General features: G+C 39.9%; 1 protein-coding gene across 1 annotated transcript in view; it reads right to left on the bottom strand.

The window, feature by feature from the left end:
- Positions 1-7,404: 7,404 nt before the first annotated feature.
- Positions 7,405-24,289, bottom strand: part of LOC137633505 (uncharacterized) — a 117,322-nt gene continuing 100,437 nt past the window's right edge. Inside the window, exon 9 of the mRNA XM_068365800.1 lies at positions 7,405-7,743. Within this exon, the coding sequence (XP_068221901.1) occupies positions 7,405-7,743 (339 nt within the window). The remainder of the gene's footprint in view (positions 7,744-24,289) is intronic.

Here is a 24,289-nt window from a genome sequence, read left to right as displayed (position 1 = left end):
TTTGGGTTTTCACGGGGCTGATTTTCAAACTTTTGGTTTCAGGGGGCTGATTTCCAAATTTCTGGTTTTCAGGAGGGCTTATTTTAAATTTTTGGTTTTTTGGGGGCTGTTTTTCAAACTATGGGTTTTCTGAGGGCTGATTTTCAAACTTTGTTTCCCTGGGGCTGATTTTCAAACTTTTGGTTTTCAGGGGCAGATTTCCAAACTTTGGATTTTTCAGGTGACTGATTTTCAAACTTTGGGTTTCCTTGGGGCTGATTTTCAAACTCTGGGTTTTCTGGGGGCTAATTTTCAATCTTATGGTTTTCAGGTGGCTGATTTCCAAACTTTGGGTTCTCGAGGGGTCTGATTTTCAAACTTTTGGTTTTCAGGGGGCTGATTTTCAAACTCTTGGTTTTCCTGGGGGCTGATTTTCAAATTTTGGGTTTCCCGAGAAATTATTTTCAAACTTTATTTCCTTGGTGCTGATTATAAAACTTTTGGTTTCAGGGGGCTGATTTTACACTTTTGGTTTACCAGGGGGCTGATTTTCAAACTTTGGGCTTTCCTGGGGGCTATTTTCAAACGATGGGTTTCCTTGGGGCTGATTTTCAAACTCTGTGTTTCAGGGGGCTGATTTTCAAATTTATGGTTTTCAGGGGGCTGATTTTAAAACTTAGTTTTTTGTGGCTGATTTTCAAACTTTGGGATCTCCAAGGGGCTGATTATCAAACTTTGTGTTTCCTGGGGGCTGATTTTCAAACTTTTGGTTTTCCAGTCAGCAGATTTTCGAACTTTTGGTTTTCCAGGGAATGATTTTCAAACTGTGGGTTTCCTGGGGGCTCATTTTCAGACTTTGGGTTTCCTGGGGGCTGATTTTTAAACTTTCGTTTTCTTGGGGCTGATTTTCAAACTGGAATATCAAAGGACTGATTTTAAAACTTTGGGTTTTCAGGGAGCTGATTTTCAAACTTTTGGTTTTCAAGGGCTGATTCTCAAACTTTCGTTTTCCTGGCACTGATTTTCAAACTTTGCAGTTTCCAGTGGGCTTATTTTCAAACTTTGGGTTTCCTGGTGGCTGATTTTCAAACTTTTGGTTGTCAGTGGGCTGATTTTTTCAAACTTTGGGTTTTTCAAGGGGCTGATTTTTAAACTTTGGGTTTCCTGAGGGCAGATTTCCAACTTTCGGTTTTCCATGGGGCTAAATTTCAAATTTTTGGTTTCAGGGGGCTGGTTTTCAAACTTTGGGTTTTCTGGGGGCTGATTTTCAGACTGGGTTTTCAGGGGGATGATTTTCAAATTTTTGGGTTACAGGGGGCTGATTTCGAAACTCTATTTTCAAGGGGCTGATTTTCAAACTTTTTGTTTTCAGGGGCTGATTTTACAACTTTGGGATTTCACGTGGCTGATTTTCAAACTTTGGGTTTTACAAAAGGCTGATTTTTAAACTGTGGGTTTCCTGGGGCAGATTTTTGAACTTTGTGTTTTCCATGGGGCTGATTTCAAAACTTTAGGTTTCCCGGGGTCTGATTTTCATACTTTTAGTTTTTGGGGGCTTATTTTCAAACTTTGGGTATCCTGGGGCTAATTTATAAACTTTGGGTTTTTCAGAAGGCTGACTTTCAAACTTTGGGTTTCCTGGGGGCTGATTTTCAAACTTTTGGTGTTCAAGGGGCTGATTTTTAAACTTTGGGTTTTCCAGAGGGCTGATTCTCAAACTTTGGGTTTCAGGGGGGCTCATTTTCAAATTTGGGTTACTTGGGGCTGATTTTCAAACTGGGATTTCAGAGGGCTGATTTTCAAACTTTGGGTTTTCAAGGGTCTTTTTTTCGAACATTCGGTTATCAGGGGGCTGATTTTCAAACTTTTGTTTTCCTGGGGCTGATTTTCAAATTTTGCAGTTTCCAGGGGGCTTATTTTCAAACTTCGGGTTTCCCGGTGGCTGATTTTCATACTTTTGGTTGTCAGTGGGCTGATTTTTTCAAACTTTGGGTTTTTCAAGGGGCTGATTCTCAAACTTTGGGTTTCCTGGGGGCTGATTTTCAAACTTTTGGTTTTCCAGGGGGCTAAATTTCCAACTTTGGGTTTTCCAGGGGGCTGATTTTCAAACTTTTTATTTTCCAGGGAGTTGCTTTTCAAACATTTGGTTTTCCTGAGGGCTAATTTTCAAACTTTAGGTTTCCTGGGGGCTGATTTTCTAACTTTGGGTTGTCCAGGGGGCTGTTTTTCAAACTGTGGGTTTCTTGGGGCTGATTTTCAAACTTTGGGTTTCCCAGGGGGCTGATTCTCAAACTTTGGGGTTTTCAGGGTGATGATATTCAAACTTTGGGTTTTTTCTAGGGGGCTGCTTTATGAACTTTGGGTTTCCCGGGAGCTGATTTTCTAACTTTGGGTTTTCTTGGGCCTGATTTTCAAACTTTGGGTTTTCGGTGGGCTGATTTTCAAACTTTGTGTTTTTCAGGTGGCTGATTTACAAATTTTGGGTTTTCCAGGAGTCTGTTTTTCAAACTCTAGGATTTCAAGGTGGCTCATTTTCAAACTTTGGGTTTCCTTATGGGTGATTTTCAAACTTTGGGTTTTCCAGGAGGCTGATTTCCAAATTGTAGGTTTTCCAGGGGCTGATTTTCAAATTTTGGGTTTCCTTGGGACTGATTTTCAAACTTTTGGTTTTCAAGGAGGCTGATTTTCAAACTTTGGGATTCCCGTGGGGTGATTTTCAAACTTTGGCTTTCCTTGGGCCTGATTTTCTAACTTTGGGTTTTCAGGGGGCTCATTTTGAAACTTTGTGGTTTCAGGTGGTTGATTTACAAACTTTGGGTTTTGCAGGAGTCTGTTTTTCAAACTGTAGGTTTTCTTGGGCGCTGATTTTCAAACTTATGGTTTCCTGGGGGCTGATTTTCAAACTTTTGGTTTTCCAAGGGGCTAAATTTCAAACTTTCTGTTTTCCAGGAGGCTGATTTTCAAATTTTAGGTTTTCCAGGGGCTGATTTTCAAACTTTTGGTTTTCAAGGGGATTGATTTTCAAACTATGGGTTTCCTGGGGGCTGATTTTCAAACTTCTGGGTTTCAGGGGGCTGTTTTTCAAGTTTTTGGTTTTCAGGGGGATGATTTTAAAACTTTTGGTTTTTTGGGACTGATTTTGAAACTTTGGGATCTCCAAGGGGCTGATTTTCAAACTTTGGGTTTTCTGGGGGCTGATTTTCAAACTTTTGGTTTTCCAGGGGCAGATTTTGGAACTTTGGGTTTTCCAGGGAATGATTTATATACTGTGAGTTTCCTGGGGGCTGATTTTGAGACTTTGGGTTTCCTGTGGGGCTGATTTTCAAACTTTTGGTTTTCAAGGGGGCTGATTTTCAAACTTTGGGATTCCCGTGGGATGATTTCCAAACTATGGCTTTCCTTGGGCCTGATTTTCAAATTTTGGGTTTTTAGGGGGCTGATTTTGAAACTTTGTGGTTTTCAGGTGGCTGATTTACAAACTTTGGGCTTTCCGGGATTCTGTTTTTCAAACTGTAGGTTTTCTTGGGCGCTGATTTTCGAAGTTATGGTTCCCTGGGGGCCGATTCTCAAACTTTTGGTTTTCCAAGGGGCTAAATTTCAAACTTTCTGTTTTCCAGGAGGCTAATTTTCAAATTGTAGGTTTTCCAGGGGCTGATTTTCAAACTTGGTTTTCAAGGGGATTGATTTTCAAACTATGGGTTTCCTGGGGGCTGATTTTCAAACTTCAGGTTTTCAGGGGGCTGTTTTTTCAAATTTTTGGTTTTCAGGAGGATGATTTTAAAACTTTTGGTTTTTTGGGACTGATTTTGAAACTTTGGGATCTCCAAGGGGCTGATTTTCAAACTTTGGGTTTTCTGGGGGCTGATTTTCAAACTTTTGGTTTTCCAGGGGGCGGATTTTGGAACTTTGGGTTTTCCAGGGAATGATTTATATACTGTGAGTTTCCTGGGGGCTGATTTTGAGACTTTGGGTTTCCTGTGGGGCTGATTTTCAAACTTTTAAAACTTTTGGTTTGTTGGGACTGATTTTGAAACTTTGGGATCTCCAAGGGGCTGATTTTCAAACTTTGGGTTTTCTGGGGGCTTATTTTCAAACTTTTGGTTTTCCAGGGGGCGGATTTTCGAACTTTGGGTTTTCCAGGGAATGATTTACATACTGTGAGTTTCCTGGGGGCTGATTTTGAGACTTTGGGTTTCCTGTGGGGCTTATTTTCAAACTTTGGTTTTCTTGGGGCTGATTTTCGAACTGGGATTTCAATGGGCTGATTTTTAAACTTTAGGTTTTCAGGGGACTGATTTTCTAATTCTTGGTTTTCAAGGGCTGATTTTCAAACTTTTGGTTTCCTGGTGCTGATTTTCAAACTTTGCAGTTTCCAGGGGGCTTATTTCCAAACTACGGGTTTCCTGGTGGCTGATTTTCAAACTTTTGGTTGACAGTGGGTTGATTCTTTCAAACTTTGAGTATTTCAAGGGGCTGATTTTCAAACTTTGGGTTTCCTGGGGCTGATTTTCAAACTTTTGGTTTTCCAGGGAGTTGATTTTTAAACTTTTGGTTTTCCTGAGGGGTAATTTTCAAACTTCTTGTTTCCTGGGGGCTGATTTTCTAACTTTGGGTTTTCCAGGGGCTGATTTTCAAACTGGGTTTCTTGGGGCTGATTGTCAAACATTGGGGTTTTCAGGGTGATGATTTTCAAACTTTGGGTTTTTTTCCAGGGGGCTACTTTTCAAACTTTTGGTTTACCAGGGGCTGATTTTCAAACTTTGGGTTCCTTTGGCCTGATTTTCAAACTTTGGGTTTTCAGGGGGCTGATTTTCAAACTTTGTGTTTTTCAGGTGGCTGATTTACAAACTTTGGGTTTTCCAGGAGTCTGTTTTACAAACTGTAGGTTTTCAAGGGGGCTCATTTTCAAACTTTGGGTTTCCTTGGGGCAGATTTTCAAGCTTTGGGTGTTACAGGAGGCTGATTTTCAAATTTTAGTTTTTCCCGGGGCTGATTTTCAAATTTTGGGTTTCCTTGGGGCTGATTTTCAAACTTTTGTTTTTCAAGGAGGCTTATTTTTGAACTTTGGGTTCTCCAAGGAATGATTTTTAAACTGTGGGTTTACTTGGGGCAGATTTTCAAACTTTTGGTTTTTAGGGGTCTGATTTTCAAACTTGGGTTTTCACGGGGCTGATTTTCAAACTTTTCGTTTCAGGGGGCTGATTTTCAAAATTTTGGTTTTCAAGAGGGCTTATTTTCAATCTTTTGGTATTCTTGGGCTGATTTTCAAACTGTGGGTTTTCTGGGGGCTGATTTTAAAACTTTGGGTTTCCCGGGGGCTGATTTTCAAACTTTTGGTTTTCAGGGGATTGATTTCCAAACTTTTGGTTTACCAGGCGGCTGCTTTTCAAACTTTGGGTTTCTCGGGGGCCAATTCTCAAACTTTGCGTTTCCGGGGGCCTGATTTTCAAAATTTGGGTTTTCAGGGGGCGGATTTTCAAACTTTTTGTTTTTCAGGGGCTGATTTACAAACTTTGGGTTTTCTATGAGGCGGTTTTTCGAACTTTAGGTTTTCAAGGGGGCTCATTTTCAAACTTTGGGTTTCCTTTGGACAGATTTTCAAACTTTGGGTTCTCCAGGAGGCTGATTTTCATACTGTAGGTTTTCCAAGTGCTGAATTTCAAACTTTGCAGTTTCCAGGGGGTTTATTTCCAAACTACGGGTTTCCTGGTGGCTGATTTTAAAACTTTTGGTTGTCAGTGGGTTGATTTTTTCAAACTTTGAGTATTTCAAGGGGCTGATTTTCAAACTTTGGGTTTCCTGGGGGCTGATTTTCAAACTTTTGGTTTTCCAGGGAGTTGATTTTTAAACTTTTGGTTTTCCTGAGGGGTAATTTTCAAACTTTTTGTTTCCTGGGGGCTGATTTTCTAACTTTGGGTTTTCCAGGGGCTGATTTTCAAACTGGGTTTCTTGGGGCTGATTTTCAAACTTTGGGTTTTCCAGGGGGCTGATTGTCAAATATTGGGGTTTTCAGGGTGATGATTTTCAAACTTTGGGTTTTTTCCAGGGGCTGCTTTTCAAACTTTTGGTTTACCAGGGGCTGATTTTCAAACTTTGGGTTCCTTTGGCCTGATTTTCAAACTTTGGGTTTTCAGGGGGCTGATTTTCAAACTTTGTGTTTTTCATGTGGCTGATTTACAAACTTTCGGTTTTCCAGGAGTCTGTTTTTCAAACTGTAGGTTTTCAAGGGGGCTCATTTTCAAACTTTGGGTTTCCTTGGGGCAGATTTTCAAGCTTTGGGTGTTACAGGAGGCTGATTTTCAAATTTTAGTTTTTCCAGGGGCTGATTTTCAAATTTTGGTTTTCCTTGGGGCTGATTTTCAAACTTTTGTTTCTCAAGGGGGCTGATTTTTTAATTTTGGGTTCTCCAAGGAATGATTTTTAAACTGTGGGTTTCCTTGGGGCAGATTTTCAAACTTTTAGTTTTTAGGGGTCTGATTTTCAAACTTGGGTTTTCACGGGGCAGATTTTCAAACTTTTCGTTTCAGGGGGCTGATTTTCAAAATTTTGGTTTTCAAGAGGGCTTAATTTCAATCTTTTGGTATTCTTGGGCTGATTTTCAAACTATGGGTTTTCTGGGGGCTGATTTTCAAACTGGGTTTCCCAGGGGCTGATTTTCAAACTTTTGGTTTTCAGGGGACTGATTTTCAAACTTTTGGTTTACCAGGCGGCTGCTTTTCAAACTTTGGGTTTCTCGGGGGCCGATTTTCAAACTTTGCGTTTCCTGGGGCCTGATTTTAAAAATTTGAGTTTTCAGGGGGCGGATTTTCAAACTTTTTGTTTTTCAGGGGCTGATTTACAAACTTTGGGTTTTCTAGGAGGCTGTTTTTCGAACTGTAGGTTTTCAAGGGGGCTCATTCTCAAACTTTGGGTTCTCCAAGAGGCTGATTTTCATACTCTAGGTTTTCCAAGGGCTGATTTTTAAACTTTGGGTTTCCTTCGGGCTGATTTTCAAACTTTTGGTTTTCCAGGGGGCGGATTTTTGAACTTTGGGTTCTCAAAGGAAGGATTTTTGAACTGTGGGGTTCCTGGGGGCTGATTTTCAAACTTTTGGTTTACCAGGGGCTGGTTTCCAAACTTTGGGTTTTCACGGGGCTGATTTTCAAACTTTTGGTTTCAGGGGGCTGATTTCCAAATTTCTGGTTTCCTGGAGGGCTTATTTTCAATTTTTTGTTTTTTTGGGGCTGTTTTTCAAATTATGGGTTTTTAAAGGCTGATTTTCAAACTTTGGGTTTCCTGGGGGCTGATTTTCAAACTTTTGGTTTTCAGGGGGCAGATTCCCAAACTTTGGATTTTTCAGGTGACTGATTTTCAAACTTTGGGTTTCCTTGGGGCTGATTTTCAAACTTTGTGTTTTTTGGGGGCTAATTTTCAATCTTATGGTTTTCAGGTGGCTGATTTCCAAAGTTTGGGTTCTCGAGGGGTCTGATTTTCAAACTTTTGGTTTTCAAGGGGCTGATTTTCAAACTTTTGGTGTTCCTGGGGGCTGATTTTCAAATTTTGGGTTTCTCGAGAGATCATTTTCAAACTTTGGGTTTCCTTGGGGATGATTATAAAACTTTTGGTTTCAGGGGGCTGATTTTCAACTCTTGGTTTACCAGGGGGCTGATTTTCAACTCTTGGTTTACCAGGGGGATGATTTTCAAACTTTGGGCTTTCCTGGGGGCTGATTTTCAAACGATGGCTTTCCTGGGGCTGATTTTCAAACTCTGGGTTTTCAGGGGGCTGATTTTCAAATTTATGGTTTTCAGGGGGCTAATTTTAAAACTTTCAGTTTTTTGGGGCTGATTTTCAAACTTTGGGATCTCCAAGGGACTGATTTTCAAACATTGGGTTTCCTGGGGGCTGATTTTCAAACTTTTGGTTTTCCAGGGGGCGGATTTTCGAACTTTGTGTTTTCCAGGGAATGATTTTAAACTGTGGGTTTCCTGGGGGCTCATTTTCAGACTTTTGGTTTCTTGGGGGGCTGATTTTCAAACTTTGGTTTTCTTGGTGCTGATTTTCAAACTTGAATATCAATGGGCTGATTTTCAAACTTTGGGTTTTCAGGGGGCTGATTTTCACACTTTGGGTTTTCAAGGGCTTATTTTCAAACTTTTGTTTCCCTGGCGCTGATTTTCTAACTTTGCAGTTCCCAGGGGGCTTATTTTCAAACTTTGGGTTTCCTGGTGGCTGATTTCCAAACTTTTGGTTGTCAGTGGGCTGATTTTTTCAAACTTTGGGTTTTTCAAGGGGCTGATTTTCAAACTTTGGGTTTCCTGGGGGCTGATTTTCAAACTTTTGGTTTTCCAAGGGGCTCAATTTCAAACTTTGGGTTTCCTGGGGGCCGATTTTCTAACTTTGGGTTTTCCAAGGGGCTGATTTTCAAACTGTTGGCTTCTTGGGGCTGATTTTCAAACTTTGCATTTCCTGGGGCCTGATTTCCGAACTTTGGGTTTTCAGGGGGCGAATTTTCAAACTTTGTGTTTTTCAGGTGGCTGATTTACAAACTTTGGGTTTTCTAGGAGGCTGTTTTTCAAGCTGTAGGTTTTCAAGGGGGCTCTTTTTCAAACTTTGGGTTTCCTTGGGACTGATTTTCAAACTTTGGGTTCTCCAGGAGGCTGATTTTCTTACTGTAGGTTTTCCAAGGGCTGATTTTCAAACTTCGGGTTTCCTTGGGGCTGATTTTCAAACTTGGTTTTCCAGGGGGCGGATTTTTGAACTTTGGGTTCTCCAAGGAATGATTTTTAAACTGTGGGGTTCCTGGGGGCTGATTTTCAAACTTTTGGTTTCCATGGGGCCGATTTTCAAACTTTGGGTTTTCACGGGGCTGATTTTCAAACTTTTGGTTTCAGGGGGCTGATTTCCAAATTTCTGGTTTTCAGGAGGGCTTATTTTCAATTTTTTGTTTTTTGGGGGCTGATTTTCAAACTATTGGTTTTCTGAGGGCTGATTTTCAAACTTTGGGTTTCCCGGGGGCTGACTTTCAAACTTTTGGTTTTCAGGGGCAGATTTCCAAACTTTGGATTTTTCAGGTGACTGATTTTCAAACTTTGGGTTTCCTTGGGGCTGATTTTCAAACTCTGGGTTTTCTGGGGGCTAATTTTCAATCTTATGGTTTTCAGGTGGCTGATTTCCAAACTTTGGGTTCTCGAGGGGTCTAATTTTCAAACTTTTGGTTTTCAGGGGGCTGATTTTCAAACTCTTGGTTTTCCTGGGGGCTGATTTTCAAATTTTGGGTTTCCCGAGAGACTTTTTTCAAACTTTTGGTTTCCTTGGTGCTGATTATAAAACTTTTGGTTTCAGGGGGCTGATTTTACACTTTTGGTTTACCAGGGGGCTGATTTTCAAACTTTGGGCTTTCCTGGGGATATTTTCAAACGATGGGTTTCCTGGGGGCTGATTTTCAAACTCTGGGTTTTCAGGGGGGTGATTTTCAAATTTATGGTTTTCAGGGGGCTGATTTCAAAACTTTTAGTTTTTTGTGGCTGATTTTCAAACTTTGGGATCTCCAAGGGGCTGTTTATCAAAATTTGTGTTTCCTGGGGGCTGATTTTCAAACTTTTGGTTTTCCAGGGGGCAGATTTTCGAACTTTTGGTTTTCCAGGGAATGATTTTTAAACTGTGGGTTTCCTGGGGGCTCATTTTCAAACTTTGGGTTTCCTGGGGGGCTGATTAATAAACTTTCGTTTTCTTGGGGCTGATTTTCAAACTGGAATATCAAAGGGCTGATTTTAAAACTTTGGTTTTTCAGGGAGCTGATTTTCAAACTTTTGGTTTTCAAGGGCTGATTTTAAAACTTTTGTTTTCCTGGCGCTGATTTTCAAACTTTGCAGTTTCCAGTGGGCTTATTTTCAAACTTTGTGTTTCCTGGTGGCTGATTTTCAAACTTTTGGTTGTCCGTGGGCTGATTTTTTCAAACTTTGGGTTTTTCAAGGGGCTGATTTTCAAACTTTGGGTTTCCTGAGGGCAGATTTTCAAACTTTCGGTTTTCCAGGGGGCTAAATTCCAAACTTTTGGTTTCAGGGGGCTGGTTTTCAAACTTTGGGTTTTCTGGGGGCTGATTTTCAAACTCTGGGTTTTCTGGGGGATGGTTTTCAAACTTTGGGTTTCCTTAGGGGTGATTTTGTAACTTTTGGTTTCAGGGGGATGATTTTCAAACTTTTTGTTTACCAGTTGGCTGATTTTCAAACTTTGGGCTTTCCAAGGGCTGATTTTAAAACTTTGGGTTTCCTGGGGGCTGATTTTCATACTTTGGGTTTTCAAGGGGCTGATTTTCAAACTTTGGGTTTTAAGGGGGCTGATTTTAAAATATTTGGTGTTCAGGGGCTGATTTTAAAACTTTTGGTTTTTTGGGGCTGATTTTCAAACTTTGGTATCTAGAAGGGCTGATTTTCAAACTTTGGATTGTCAGGGGGCTGATTTACAAACTTTGGGGTTTTCAAGGGGCTGATTCTCAAACTTTGGGTTTCGTAGGGGCTGATTTTCAAATTTTGGGGTATCTTTGGGGCTGATTTTCAAACTTTGGGTTTTTTGGGGGCATAGTTTCAAACTTTGGGTTTTCCAAGGGGCTGATTTACAAACTTTGGGTTTTCCAGGGGGATTATTTTCAAACTTGGTTTCTTGGGAGCTGATTTTAAAACTTTGGGTTTTTCAGGGGGATGATTTTCAAACTTTTGGTTTTTTTCCAGGAAGATGCTTTGTAAACTTTTGGTTTCCTGGGGGCTTATTTTCAAACTTTGGGTATCCTTTGGGGCTAATTTTCAAACTTTGGGTTCCCTGGGGGCTGATTTTCCAACATTGGGTTTTCAAGGGGCTGATTTTCAAACTTTTGGTTTTCATGGGGTCTGATTTTCAATCTTTGGGTTTTCAGGGCACTGATTTTTTAACTTTTGGTTTTCCTGGGCTGATTTTCCAACTTTGGGTTTTCATGGGGCTGATTTTCAGACTTTGGTCTTTCAGGGGGATGATTTTCAAATTTCTGGGTTTCAGGGGGCTGATTTTCAAACTTTAGGTTTTCAGGGGGCTGATTTCCAAACTCTATTTTCAAGGGGCTGATTTTCAAACTTTTGGTTTTCAGGGGCTGATTCTACAACTTTGGGTTTTACAAAAGGCTGATGTTTAAACTTTGGGTTTCCTGGGGTGGATTTTTGAACTTTGGGTTTTCCAGGGGGCTGATTTCAAAACTTTAGGTTTGCCGGGGTCTGATTTTCATACTTTTGGTTTTTGGGGCTTATTTTCAAACTTTGGGTTTCCTGGGGCTAATTTTTAAACTTTGGGTTTTTCAGAGGGCTGACTTTCAAACTTTGGGTTTCCTGGGGGCTGATTTTCAAACTTTTGGTGTTCAGGGGGCAGATTTTTAAACTTTGGGTTTTCCAGGGGGCTGATTCCCAAACTTTGGGTTTCAGGGGGGCTCATTTTCAAACTTTAGGTTTCTTGGGGCTGATTTTCAAACTGGGATTTCAGAGGGCTGATTTTCAAACTTTGGGTTTTCAAGGGTCTTATTTTCGAACATTCGGTTATCAGGGGGCTGATTTTCAAACTTTTGTTTTCCTGGGGCTGATTTTCAAATTCTGAAGTTTCCAGGGGGCTTATTTTTAAACTTCGGGTTTCCTGATGGCTGATTTTCATACTTTTGGTTGTCAGTGGGCTGATTTTTTCAAACTTTGGGTTTTTCAAGGGGCTGATTCTCAAACTTTGGGTTTCCTGGGGGCTGATTTTCAAACTTTTGGTTTTCCAGGGGGCTGAATTTCCAACTTTGGGTTTTCCAGGGGGCTGATTTTCAAACTTTTTATTTTCCAGGGAGTTGCTTTTCAAACTTTTGGTTTTCCTGAGGGCTAATTTTCAAACTTTTGGTTTCCTGGGGGCTGATTTTATAACTTTGGGGTTTCCAGGGGGCTGTTTTTCAAACTCTGGGTTTCTTGGGGCTGATTTTCAAACTTTGGGTTTCCCAGGGGCTGATTCTCAAACTTTGGGGTTTTCAGGGTGATGATATTCAAACTTTCGGTTTTTTCTAGGGGCTGCTTTATAAACTTTGGGTTTCCCGGGAGCTGATTTTGAAACTTTGGGTTTCCTTGGGCCTGATTTTCAAACTTTGGGTTTTCGGGGGGCTGATTTTCAAACTTTGTGGTTTTCAGGTGGCTGATTTACAAACTTTGGGCTTTCCAGGAGTCTGTTTTTCAAACTGTAGGTTTTCTTGGGCGCTGATTCTCAAACCTATGGTTCCCTGGGGGCCGATTTTCAAATTTTTGGTTTTCAAGGGGCTAAATTTCAAACTTTCTGTTTTCCAGGAGGCTAATTTTCAAATTGTAGGTTTTCCAGGGGCGGATTTTCAAACTTGGTTTTCAAGGGGATTGATTTTCAAACTATGGGTTTACTGGGGGCTGATTTTCAAACTTCAGGTTTTCAGGGGGCTGTTTTTTCAAATTTTTGGTTTTCAGGAGGATGATTTTAAAACTTTTGGTTTGTTGGGACTGATTTTGAAACTTTGGGTTTTCCAAGGGGCTGATTTTCAAACTGTTGGCTTCTTGGGGCTGATTTTCAAACTTTGCATTTCCTGGGGCCTGATTTCCGAACTTTGGGTTTTCAGGGGGCGAATTTTCAAACTTTGTGTTTTTCAGGTGGCTGATTTACAAACTTTGGGTTTTCTAGGAGGCTGTTTTTCAAGCTGTAGGTTTTCAAGGGGGCTCTTTTTCAAACTTTGGTTTCCTTGGGACTGATTTTCAAACTTTGGGTTCTCCAGGAGGCTGATTTTCTTACTGTAGGTTTTCCAAGGGCTGATTTTCAAACTTCAGGTTTCCTTGGGGCTGATTTTCAAACTTTTGGTTTTCCAGGGGGCGGATTTTTGAACTTTGGGTTCTCCAAGAAATGATTTTTAAACTGTGGGGTTCCTGGGGGCTGATTTTCAAACTGTTGGTTTCCATGGGGCCGATTTTCAAACTTTGGGTTTTCACGGGGCTGATTTTCAAACTTTTGGTTTCAGGGGGCTGATTTCCAAATTTCTGGTTTTCAGGAGGGCTTATTTTAAATTTTTGGTTTTTTGGGGGCTGATTTTCAAACTATGGGTTTTCTGAGGGTTGATTTTCAAACTTTGGGTTTCCCGGGGGCTGACTTTCAAACTTTTGGTTTTCAGGGGCAGATTTCCAAACTTAGGATTTTTCAGGTGACTGATTTTCAAACTTTGGGTTTCCTTGGGGCTGATTTTCAAACTGGGTTTTCTGGGGGCTAATTTTCAATCTTATGGTTTTCAGGTGGCTGATTTCCAAACTTTGGGTTCTCGAGGGGTCTAATTTTCAAACTTTTGGTTTTCAGGGGGCTGATTTTCAAACTCTTGGTTTTCCTGGGGGCTGATTTTCAAATTTTGGGTTTCCCCAGAGACTATTTTCAAACTTTTGGTTTCCTTGGTGCTGATTATAAAACTTTTGGTTTCAGGGGGCTGATTTTACACTTTTGGTTTACCAGGGGGCTGATTTTCAAACTTTGGGCTTTCCTGGGGGATATTTTCAAACGATGGGTTTCCTGGGGGCTGATTTTCAAACTCTGGGTTTTCAGGGGGGTGATTTTCAAATTTATGGTTTTCAGGGGGCTGATTTTAAAACTTTTAGTTTTTTCGGCTGATTTTCAAACTTTGGGATCTCCAAGGGGCTGTTTATCAAAATTTGTGTTTCCTGGGGGCTGATTTTCAAACTTTTGGTTTTCCAGGGGGCAGATTTTCGAACTTTTGGTTTTCCAGGGAATGATTTTTAAACTGTGGGTTTCCTGGGGGCTCATTTTCAAACTTTGGGTTTCCTGGGGGGCTGATTTTTAAACTTTCGTTTTCTTGGGGCTGATTTTCAAACTGGAATATCAAAGGGCTGATTTTAAAACTTTGGTTTTTCAGGGAGAAGATTTTCAAACTTTTGGTTTTCAAGGGCTGATTTTCAAACTTTTGTTTTCCTGGCGCTGATTTTCAAACTTTGCAGTTTCCAGTGGGCTTATTTTCAAACTTTGGGTTTCCTGGTGGCTGATTTTCAAACTTTTGGTTGTCAGTGGGCTGATTTTTTCAAACTTTGGGTTTTTCAAGGGGCTGATTTTCAAACTTTGGGTTTCCTGAGGGCAGATTTTCAAACTTTCGGTTTTCCAGGGGGCTAAATTCCAAACTTTTGGTTTCAGGGGGCTGGTTTTCAAACTTTGGGTTTTCTGGGGGCTGATTTTCAAACTCTGGGTTTTCTGGGGGATGGTTTTCAAACTTTGGGTTTCCTTAGGGGTGATTTTAAAACTTTTGGTTTCAGGGGGATGATTTTCAAACTTTTTGTTTACCAGTTGGCTGATTTTCAAACTTTGGGCTTTCCAAGGGCTGATTTTAAAAGTTTGGGTTTCCTGGGGGCTGATTTTCATACTTTGGGTTTTCAAGGGGCTGATTTTCAAACTTTGGGTTTTAACCCTGGATAGGTACGGTCCTCGGACACCCCTTTAAGGGTATACTCGGACGCGAACGACCCCGACGCCAAAAAATATTCTTGAAAAATCAGTTTTTGCAGTAACCTCCTTTTTTTCTTTTGCCAAAAAAAACTTCAATGAATGCTTAAAACAACTGTAAAGATAAATACTACTCATCTGCAGAAAAACTATTTATTATAAATATTTTAAAAAATTAAGTAGAAAAAAAAGACCTGACATAAAAATTCATAAAAAAAAAGTTTATACATATATACACAAATCCTTTTAGGAATTGATTCTTGAATGTTTAGGACACATCTTGATGTATTTTGGATGAAGTCGGACCCATGGAGGTGAAGATCTGAAATGAGAAAAAAGGGTAACTTTTTTTGGCCAAAAAAAATTGTCCAAATTTCATGAATTTTTTTGGGTACCCAAATGAAATAGGAAGTGGCTAATTTTTTTAGGGAATAAACATATGTTATCCTAAAATAGAAATATGTAAAAAAATCTTCATTATTTTGTAAATTACATTTATATCAGGGGCCATATCTAAAGGTAATTTTTTGAGTACTTGGAAATTTCGTAAAAAAATACATATATTTAATATATAATATGATATTTATGCAGGTAAAAATATACCAAAATATCACAAATTCTATAGGGAACAAGAATATATATAGATAGGGCAGCTTACGCTTCGGATATGTCCACAAAATGGCCGCCAACCACACTGACTCAGACTCCCTAATCTGCCACTTGAAATGTAGGAAGGGTATGTCAATTTCAAGGTGTTATTTACTAATCTAATTATTATTGGATATGCATAAAAATTGTATGGTGGGTTGCTGGATAATTGTCGATTATTTTACGACTATAAAATTAAAATTCTGACCCAAAAAAATTTTTTTGAAGGGAAATAAAATCGAAAAAAAAATGTAAAACTATATTTTAGCTAAAAAAATTTGATGATATTCAATCAAAAAAAAAAGTAAACAAAATTTTCCGACAAATAAACATCTAGAGGAATCATTACTCTGTGATAGTTCCTTAGTACGTAGTAATTTTGAAAGAATTGGGAAAAAACGAAAAAATGGCAATCACCGGAAAATCGAACACATACCTATATATACGCCATATCTGGCTAAAAAAAAGATAGGCATGGGTAGCCAGATCATCTAGAAACACTTTCCAACACTATAAAAATATAAGTTTTGCGACACTACTTGCCAATTCCTTACGGTAACATGACTAAGCAAAAAAATGCAAAACAAATAAAAAGGTGCACTCGTGGAAAAATGGCCATTCTAATATACGGCATTTCAGAAAAAAAAAATTTCAGCCACGTGCTAGGCAAACCATCAAGGTATATTTTCCGACAAATAAACATATAAATGAAATATTACTCTGTGATAGTTCCTTAGTACGTAGTAATTTTGAAAGAAATGGGAAAAAACGAAAAAATGGCAATCACAGGAAAATCGAACACATACTCATATATACGCCATATCTGGCTAAAAAAAAATAGGCATGGGTAGCCAGATCATCTAGAAACACTTTCCAACACTATAAAAATATAAGTTTTGCGACACTACTTGCCAATTCCTTACGGTAACATGACTAAGCAAAAAAATGCAAAACAAATAAAAAGGGGCACTCGCGGAAAAAGGCCCAACATTCTAATATACGGCATCTCAGATAAAAAAAAAGACATGCACGTGTTAGCCCAACATCAAGGCACACTTTCTAACACATAAACATGAAAAAAAAATCAATAATATACGGCAATTCCTTACTACGTAGTAAATTTTTACAAATATTGAAAAAAAGACAGAAATTGGCAACCGCAGTTAAATACCCAATATACCAATAACTACGTCGTATCTGACAAAAACAAAATCACGCATGGGTAGCCAGATCATCCAGACACACTTTCCAACATTAAAAAAGCAAAAGTTTTACGACACTATTTCGCAATATCTTACGGAAAATTGACTTGGCAAAAAAATTAAAAAAAATTAAAAAGGGACACTCGCGGTAAAATGCCCGACATTCTAATATACGACATCTCAGATAAAAAAAAAGACATGCACGTGTTAGCCCAACCATCAAGGCACACTTTCTAACACATAAACATGAAAAAAAAAATGAATAATATACGGCAATTCCTTACTACGTAGTAATTTTTACAAATATTGAAAAAAAAACAGAAATTGGTAACCGCAGTTAAATACCCAATATACCAATAACTACGTCGTATCTGACAAAAACAAAGTCATGCATGGGTAGCCAGATCATCTAGACACACTTTCCAACACTAAACAAGCAAAAGTTTTACGACACTATTTGGCAATATCTTACGGAAAAATGACGGCAAAAAAATGAAAAAAAATGAAAAAGGGGCACTCGCGGTAAAATGGTCCTCGTGGTGATGAACGACATTTTAACTAAAAAAAAAAACATGCACATGGTAGTCAAACAATCCACCTAGACTTTCCACAACTGATAACCTATACAAGTTGCACCATTCTACGACAATTTCATAATACGTAATAACTTTGATAATTATGCAAACTACCTCAGAAGGGTAAACTCGGACGCGAACGACCCCGGCGCGTCTCAGAAATCGGGGAAGGAGTACAGCTACAGCAATGCACATCTGGACACTACTAGAGCGTGTAGGGGAGACACCTCCTGCAGGTCGATCACCCACAAATTCAGTCACAGGGGTGAGTCACGTGAGAAAAACCTGTTTTTTTTTTACGCTCGGGGTCGCAAACGACCCACCGTACCTATCCAGGGTTAAGGGGGCTGATTTTAAAATATTTGGTGTTCAGGGGCTGATTTTAAAACTTTTGGTTTTTTGGGGCTGATTTTCAAACTTTGGTATCTAGAAGGGCTGATTTTCAAACTTTGGGTTGTCAGGGGGCTGATTTACAAACTTTGGGGTTTTCAAGGGGCTGATTCTCAAACTTTGGGTTTCGTAGGGGCTGATTTTCAAATTTTGGGGTATCTTTGGGGCTGATTTTCAAACTTTGGGTTTTTTGGGGGCATAGTTTCAAACTTTGGGTTTTCCAAGGGGCTGATTTACAAACTTTGGGTTTTCCAGGGGGATTATTTTCAAACTTGGTTTCTTGGGAGCTGATTTTAAAACTTTGGGTTTTTCAGGCGGATGATTTTCAAACTTTTGGTTTTTTTCCAGGAAGATGCTTTGTAAACTTTTGGTTTCCTGGGGGCTTATTTTCAAACTTTGGGTATCCTTTGGGGCTAATTTTGAAACTTTGGGTTCCCTGGGGGCTGATTTTCCAACTTTGGGTTTTCAAGGGGCTGATTTTCAAACTTTTGGTTTTCATGGGGTCTGATTTTCAATCTTTGGGTTTTCAGGGCACTGATTTTTTAACTTTTGGTTTTCCTGGGCTGATTTTCCAACTTTGGGTTTTCATGGGGCTGATTTTCAGACTTTGGGTTTTCAGGGGGATGATTTTCAAATTTCTGGGTTTCAGGGGGCTGATTTTCAAACTTTAGGTTTTCAGGGGGCTGATTTCCAAACTCTATTTTCAAGGGGCTGATTTTCAAACTTTTGGTTTTCTGGGGCTGATTTTACAACTTAGGGTTTTACAAAAGGCTGATGTTTAAACTTTGGGTTTCCTGGGGCGGATTTTTGAACTTCGGGTTTTCCAGGGGGCTGATTTCAAAACTTTAGGTTTCCCGGGGTCTGATTTTCATACTTTTGGTTTTTGGGGCTTATTTTCAAACTTTGGGTTTCCTGGGGCTAATTTTTAAACTTTGGGTTTTTCAGAGGGCTGACTTTCAAACTTTGGGTTTCCTGGGGGCTGATTTTCAAACTTTTGGTGTTCAGGGGGCAGATTTTTAAACTTTGGGTTATCCAGGGGGCTGATTCTCAAACTTTGGGTTTCAGGGGGGCTCATTTTCAAACTTTGGGTTTCTTGGGGCTGGTTTTCAAACTGGGATTTCAGAGGGCTGATTTTCAAACTTTGGGTTTTCAAGGGACTTATTTTCGAACATTCGGTTATCAGGGGGCTGATTTTCAAACTTTTGTTTTCCTGGGGCTGATTTTCAAATTTTGAAGTTTCCAGGGGGCTTATTTTTAAACTTCGGGTTTCCTGATGGCTGATTTTCTTACTTTTGGTTGTCAGTGGGCTGATTTTTTCAAACTTTGGGTTTTTCAAGGGGCTGATTCTCAAACTTTGGGTTTCCTGGGGGCTGATTTTCAAACTTTTGGTTTTCCAGGGGGCTGAATTTCCAACTTTGGGTTTTCCAGGGGGCTGATTTTCAAACTTTTTATTTTCCAGGGAGTTGCTTTTCAAACTTTTGGTTTTCCATGAGGGCTAATTTTCAAACTTTTGGTTTCCTGGGGGCTGATTTTATAACTTTGGGGTTTCCAGGGGGCTGTTTTTCAAACTCTGGGTTTCTTGGGGCTGATTTTCAAACTTTGGGTTTCCCAGGGGCTGATTCTCAAACTTTGGGGTTTTCAGGGTGAAGATATTCAAACTTTCGGTTTTTTCTAGGGGGCTGCTTTATAAACTTTGGGTTTCCCGGGAGCTGATTTTGAAACTTTGGGTTTCCTTGGGCCTGATTTTCAAACTTTGGGTTTTCGGGGGGCTGATTTTCAAACTTTGTGGTTTTCAGGTGGCTGATTTACAAACTTTGGGCTTTCCAGGAGTCTGTTTTTCAAACTGTAGGTTTTCTTGGGCGCTGATTCTCAAACCTATGGTTCCCTGGGGGCCGATTTTCAAATTTTTGGTTTTCCAAGGGGCTAAATTTCAAACTTTCTGTTTTCTAGGAGGCTAATTTTCAAATTGTAGGTTTTCCAGGGGTGGATTTTCAAACTTGGTTTTCAAGGGGATTGATTTTCAAACTATGGGTTTACTGGGGGCTGATTTTCAAACTTCAGGTTTTCAGGGGGCTGTTTTTTCAAATTTTTGGTTTTCAGGAGGATGATTTTAAAACTTTTGGTTTGTTGGGACTGATTTTGAAACTTTGGGATCTCCAAGGGGCTGATTTTCAAACTTTGGGTTTTCTGGGGGCTTATTTTCAAACTTTTGGTTTTCCAGGGGGCGGATTTTCGAACTTTGGGTTTTCCAGGGAATGATTTACATACTGTGAGTTTCCTGGGGGCTGATTTTGAGACTTTGGGTTTCCTGTGGGGCTTATTTTCAAACTTTTGGTTTTCCAGGGGGCGGATTTTCGAACTTTGGGTTTTCCAGGGAATGATTTACATACTGTGAGTTTCCTGGGGGCTGATTTTGAGACTTTGGGTTTCCTGTGGGGCTTATTTTCAAACTTTGGTTTTCTTGGGGCTGATTTTCGAACTGGGATTTCAATGGGCTGATTTTTAAACTTTGGGTTTTCAGGGGACTGATTTTCAAACTTTTGGTTTTCAAGGGCTGATTTTCAAACTTTTGGTTTCCTGGTGCTGATTTTCAAACTTTGCAGTTTCCAGGGGGCTTATTTCCAAACTACGGGTTTCCTGGTGGCTGAATTTCAAACTTTTGGTTGTCAGTGGGTTGATTCTTTCAAACTTTGAGTATTTCAAGGGGCTGATTTTCAAACTTTGGGTTTCCTGGGGCTGATTTTCAAACTTTTGGTTTTCCAGGGAGTTGATTTTTAAACTTTTGGTTTTCCTGAGGGGTAATTTTCAAACTTTTTGTTTCCTGGGGGCTGATTTTCTAACTTTGGGTTTTCCAGGGGCTGATTTTCAAACTGGGTTTCTTGGGGCTGATTTTCAAACTTTGGGTTTTTCCGGGGGCTGATTGTCAAACATTGGGGTTTTCAGGGTGATGATTTTCAAACTTTGGGTTTTTTTCCAGGGGGCTACTTTTCAAACTTTTGGTTTACCAGGGGCTGATTTTCAAACTTTGGGTTCCTTTGGCCTGATTTTCAAACTTTGAGTTTTCAGGGGCTGATTTTCAAACTTTGTGTTTTTCAGGTGGCTGATTTACAAACTTTGGGTTTTCCAGGAGTCTGTTTTACAAACTGTAGGTTTTCAAGGGGGCTCATTTTCAAACTTTGGGTTTCCTTGGGGGAGATTTTCAAGCTTTGGGTGTTACAGGAGGCTGATTTTCAAATTTTAGTTTTTCCCGGGGCTGATTTTCAAATTTTGGGTTTCCTTGGGGCTGATTTTCAAACTTTTGTTTTTCAAGGAGGCTGATTTTTGAACTCTGGGTTCTCCAAGGAATGATTTTTAAACTGTGGGTTTCCTTGGGGCAGATTTTCAAACTTTTGGTTTTTAGGGGTCTGATTTTCAAACTTGGGTTTTCACGGGGCTGATTTTCAAACTTTTCTTTTCAGGGGGCTGATTTTCAAAATTTTGGTTTTCAAGAGGGCTTATTTTCAATCTTTTGGTATTCTTGGGCTGATTTTCAAACTGTGGGTTTTCTGGGGGCTGATTTTCAAACTTTGGGTTTCCCGGGGGCTGATTTTCAAACTTTTGGTTTTCAGGGGACTGATTTTCAAACTTTTGGTTTACCAGGCGGCTGCTTTTCAAACTTTGGGTTTCTCGGGGGCCGATTCTCAAACTTTGCGTTTCCGGGGGCCTGATTTTCAAAATTTGGGTTTTCAGGGGGCGGATTTTCAAACTTTTTTTTTTCAGGGGCTGATTTACAAACTTTGGGTTTTCTAGGAGGCTGTTTTTCGAACTGTAGGTTTTCAAGGGGGCTCATTTTCAAACTTTGGGTTTCCTTTGGACAGATTTTCAAACTTTGGGTTCTCCAGGAGGCTGATTTTCGTACTGTAGGTTTTCCAAGTGCTGAATTTCAAACTTTGTAGTTTCCAGGGGGCTTATTTCCAAACTACGGGTTTCCTGGTGGCTGATTTTAAAACTTTTGGTTGTCAGTGGGTTAATTTTTTCAAACTTTGAGTATTTCAAGGGGCTGATTTTCAAACTTTGGGTTTCCTGTGGGCTGATTTTCAAACTTTTGGTTTTCCAGGGAGTTGATTTTTAAACTTTTGGTTTTCCTGAGGGGTAATTTTCAAACATTTTGTTTCCTGGGGGCGGATTTTCTAACTTTGGGTTTTCCAGGGGCTGATTCTCAAACTGGGTTTCTTGGGGCTGATTTTCAAACTTTGGGTTTTCCAGGGGGCTGATTGTCAAATATTGGGGTTTTCAGGGTGATGATTTTCAAACTTTGGGTTTTTTCCAGGGGGCTGCTTTTCAAACTTTTGGTTTACCAGGGGCTGATTTTCAAACTTTGGGTTCCTTTGGCCTGATTTTCAAACTTTGGGTTTTCAGGGGGCTGATTTTCAAACTTTGTGTTTTTCAGGTGGCTGATTTACAAACTTTCGGTTTTCCAGGAGTCTGTTTCAAACTGTAGGTTTTCAAGGGGGCTCATTTTCAAACTTTGGGTTTCCTTGGGGCAGATTTTCAAGCTTTGGGTGTTACAGGAGGCTGATTTTCAAATTTTAGTTTTTCCAGGGGCTGATTTTCGAATTTTGGTTTTCCTTGGGGCTGATTTTCAAACTTTTGTTTTTCAAGGGGGCTGATTTTTGAACTTTGGGTTCTCCAAGGAATGATTTTTAAACTGTGGGTTTCCTTGGGGCAGATTTTCAAACTTTTGGTTTTTAGGGGTCTGATTTTCAAACTTGGGTTTTCACGGGGCAGATTTTCAAAGTTTTCGTTTCAGGGGGCTGATTTTCAAAATTTTGGTTTTCAAGAGGGCTTAATTTCAATCTTTTGGTATTCTTGGGCTGATTTTCAAACTATGGGTTTTCTGGGGGCTGATTTTCAAACTTTGGGTTTCCCAGGGGCTGATTTTCAAACTTTTGGTTTTCAGGGGACTGATTTTCAAACTTTTGGTTTACCAGGCAGCTGCTTTTCAAACTTTGGGTTTCTCGGGGGCCGATTTTCAAACTTTGCGTTTCCTGGGGCCTGATTTTAAAAATTTGAGTTTTCAGGGGGCGGATTATCAAACTTTTTGTTTTTCAGGGGCTGATTTACAAACTTTGGGTTTTCTAGGAGGCTGTTTTTCGAACTGTAGGTTTTCAAGGGGGCTCATTCTCAAACTTTGGGTTCTCCAAGAGGCTGATTTTCATACTGTAGGTTTTCCAAGGGCTGATTTTTAAACTTTGGGTTTCTTTGGGGCTGATTTTCAAACTTTTGGTTTTCCAGGGGGCGGATTTTTGAACTTTGGGTTCTCCAAGGAATGATTTTTGAACTGTGGGGTTCCTGGGGGCTGATTTTCAAACTTTTGGTTTACCAGGGGCTGGTTTCCAAACTTTGGGTTTTCACGGGGCTGATTTTCAAACCTTTGGTTTCAGGGGGCTGATTTCCAAATTTCTGGTTTCCTGGAGGGCTTATTTTCAATTTTTTGTTTTTTTGGGGCTGTTTTTCAAATTATGGGTTTTCTAAAGGCTGATTTTCAAACTTTGGGTTTCCTGGGGGCTGATTTTCAAACTTTTGGTTTTCAGGGGGCAGATTCCCAAACTTTTTATTTTTCAGGTGACTGATTTTCAAACTTTGGGTTTCCTTGGGGCTGATTTTCAAACTTTGTGTTTTCTGGGGGCTAATTTTCAATCTTATGGTTTTCAGGTGGCTGATTTCCAAAGTTTGGGTTCTCGAGGGGTCTGATGTTCAAACTTTGTGTGTTCCTGGGGGCTGATTTTCAAACTTTTGGTTTTCAGGGGGCAGATTCCCAAACTTTGGATTTTTCAGGTGACTGATTTTCAAACTTTGGGTTTCCTTGGGGCTGATTTTCAAACTTTGTGTTTTTTGGGGGCTAATTTTCAATCTTATGGTTTTCAGGTGGCTGATTTCCAAAGTTTGGGTTCTCGAGGGGTCTGATTTTCAAACTTTTGGTTTTCAAGGGGCTGATTTTCAAACTTTTGGTGTTCCTGGGGGCTGATTTTCAAATTTTGGGTTTCTCGAGAGATCATTTTCAAACTTTGGGTTTCCTTGGGGATGATTATAAAACTTTTGGTTTCAGGGGGCTGATTTTCAACTCTTGGTTTACCAGGGGGCTGATTTTCAACTCTTGGTTTACCAGGGGGCTGATTTTCAAACTTTGGGCTTTCCTGGGGGCTGATTTTCAAACGATGGCTTTCCTGGGGCTGATTTTCAAACTCTGGGTTTTCAGGGGGCTGATTTTCAAATTTATGGTTTTCAGGGAGCTAATTTTAAAACTTTCAGTTTTTTGGGGCTGATTTTCAAACTTTGGGATCTCCAAGGGACTGATTTTCAAACATTGGGTTTCCTGGGGGCTGATTTTCAACCTTTGGGTTTTCCAGGGGGCGGATTTTCGAACTTTGGGTTTTCCAGGGAATGATTCTAAACTGTGGGTTTCCTGGGGGCTCATTTTCAGACTTTTGGTTTCTTGGGGGGCTGATTTTTAAACTTTGGTTTTCTTGGGGCTGATTTTCAAACTTTGGGATCTCCAAGGGACTGATTTTCAAACATTGGGTTTCCTGGGGGCTGATTTTCAAACTTTTGGTTCTCCAGGGGGCGGATTTTCGAACTTTGGGTTTTCCAGGGAATGATTTTAAACTGTGGGTTTCCTGGGGGCTCATTTTCAGACTTTTGGTTTCTTGGGGGGCTGATTTTTAAACTTTGGTTTTCTTGGTGCTGATTTTCAAACTTGAATATCAATGGGCTGATTTTCAAACTTTGGGTTTTCAGGGGGCTGATTTTCAAACTTTGGGTTTTCAAGGGCTTATTTTCAAACTTTTGTTTCCCTGGCGCTGATTTTCCAACTTTGCAGTTCCCAGGGGGCTTATTTTCAAACTTTGGGTTTCCTTGTGGCTGATTTCCAAACTTTTGGTTGTCAGTGGGCTGATTTTTTCAAACTTTGGGTTTTTCAAGGGGCTGATTTTCAAACTTTGGGTTTCCTTGGGGCTGATTTTCAAACTTTTGGTTTTCCAA

This window comes from Palaemon carinicauda, chromosome 43 (assembly GCF_036898095.1).
Source record: "Palaemon carinicauda isolate YSFRI2023 chromosome 43, ASM3689809v2, whole genome shotgun sequence".
Taxonomy (NCBI): Eukaryota; Metazoa; Arthropoda; class Malacostraca; order Decapoda; family Palaemonidae; genus Palaemon; species Palaemon carinicauda.
This window is presented reverse-complemented; position numbering and strand designations above follow the sequence as displayed.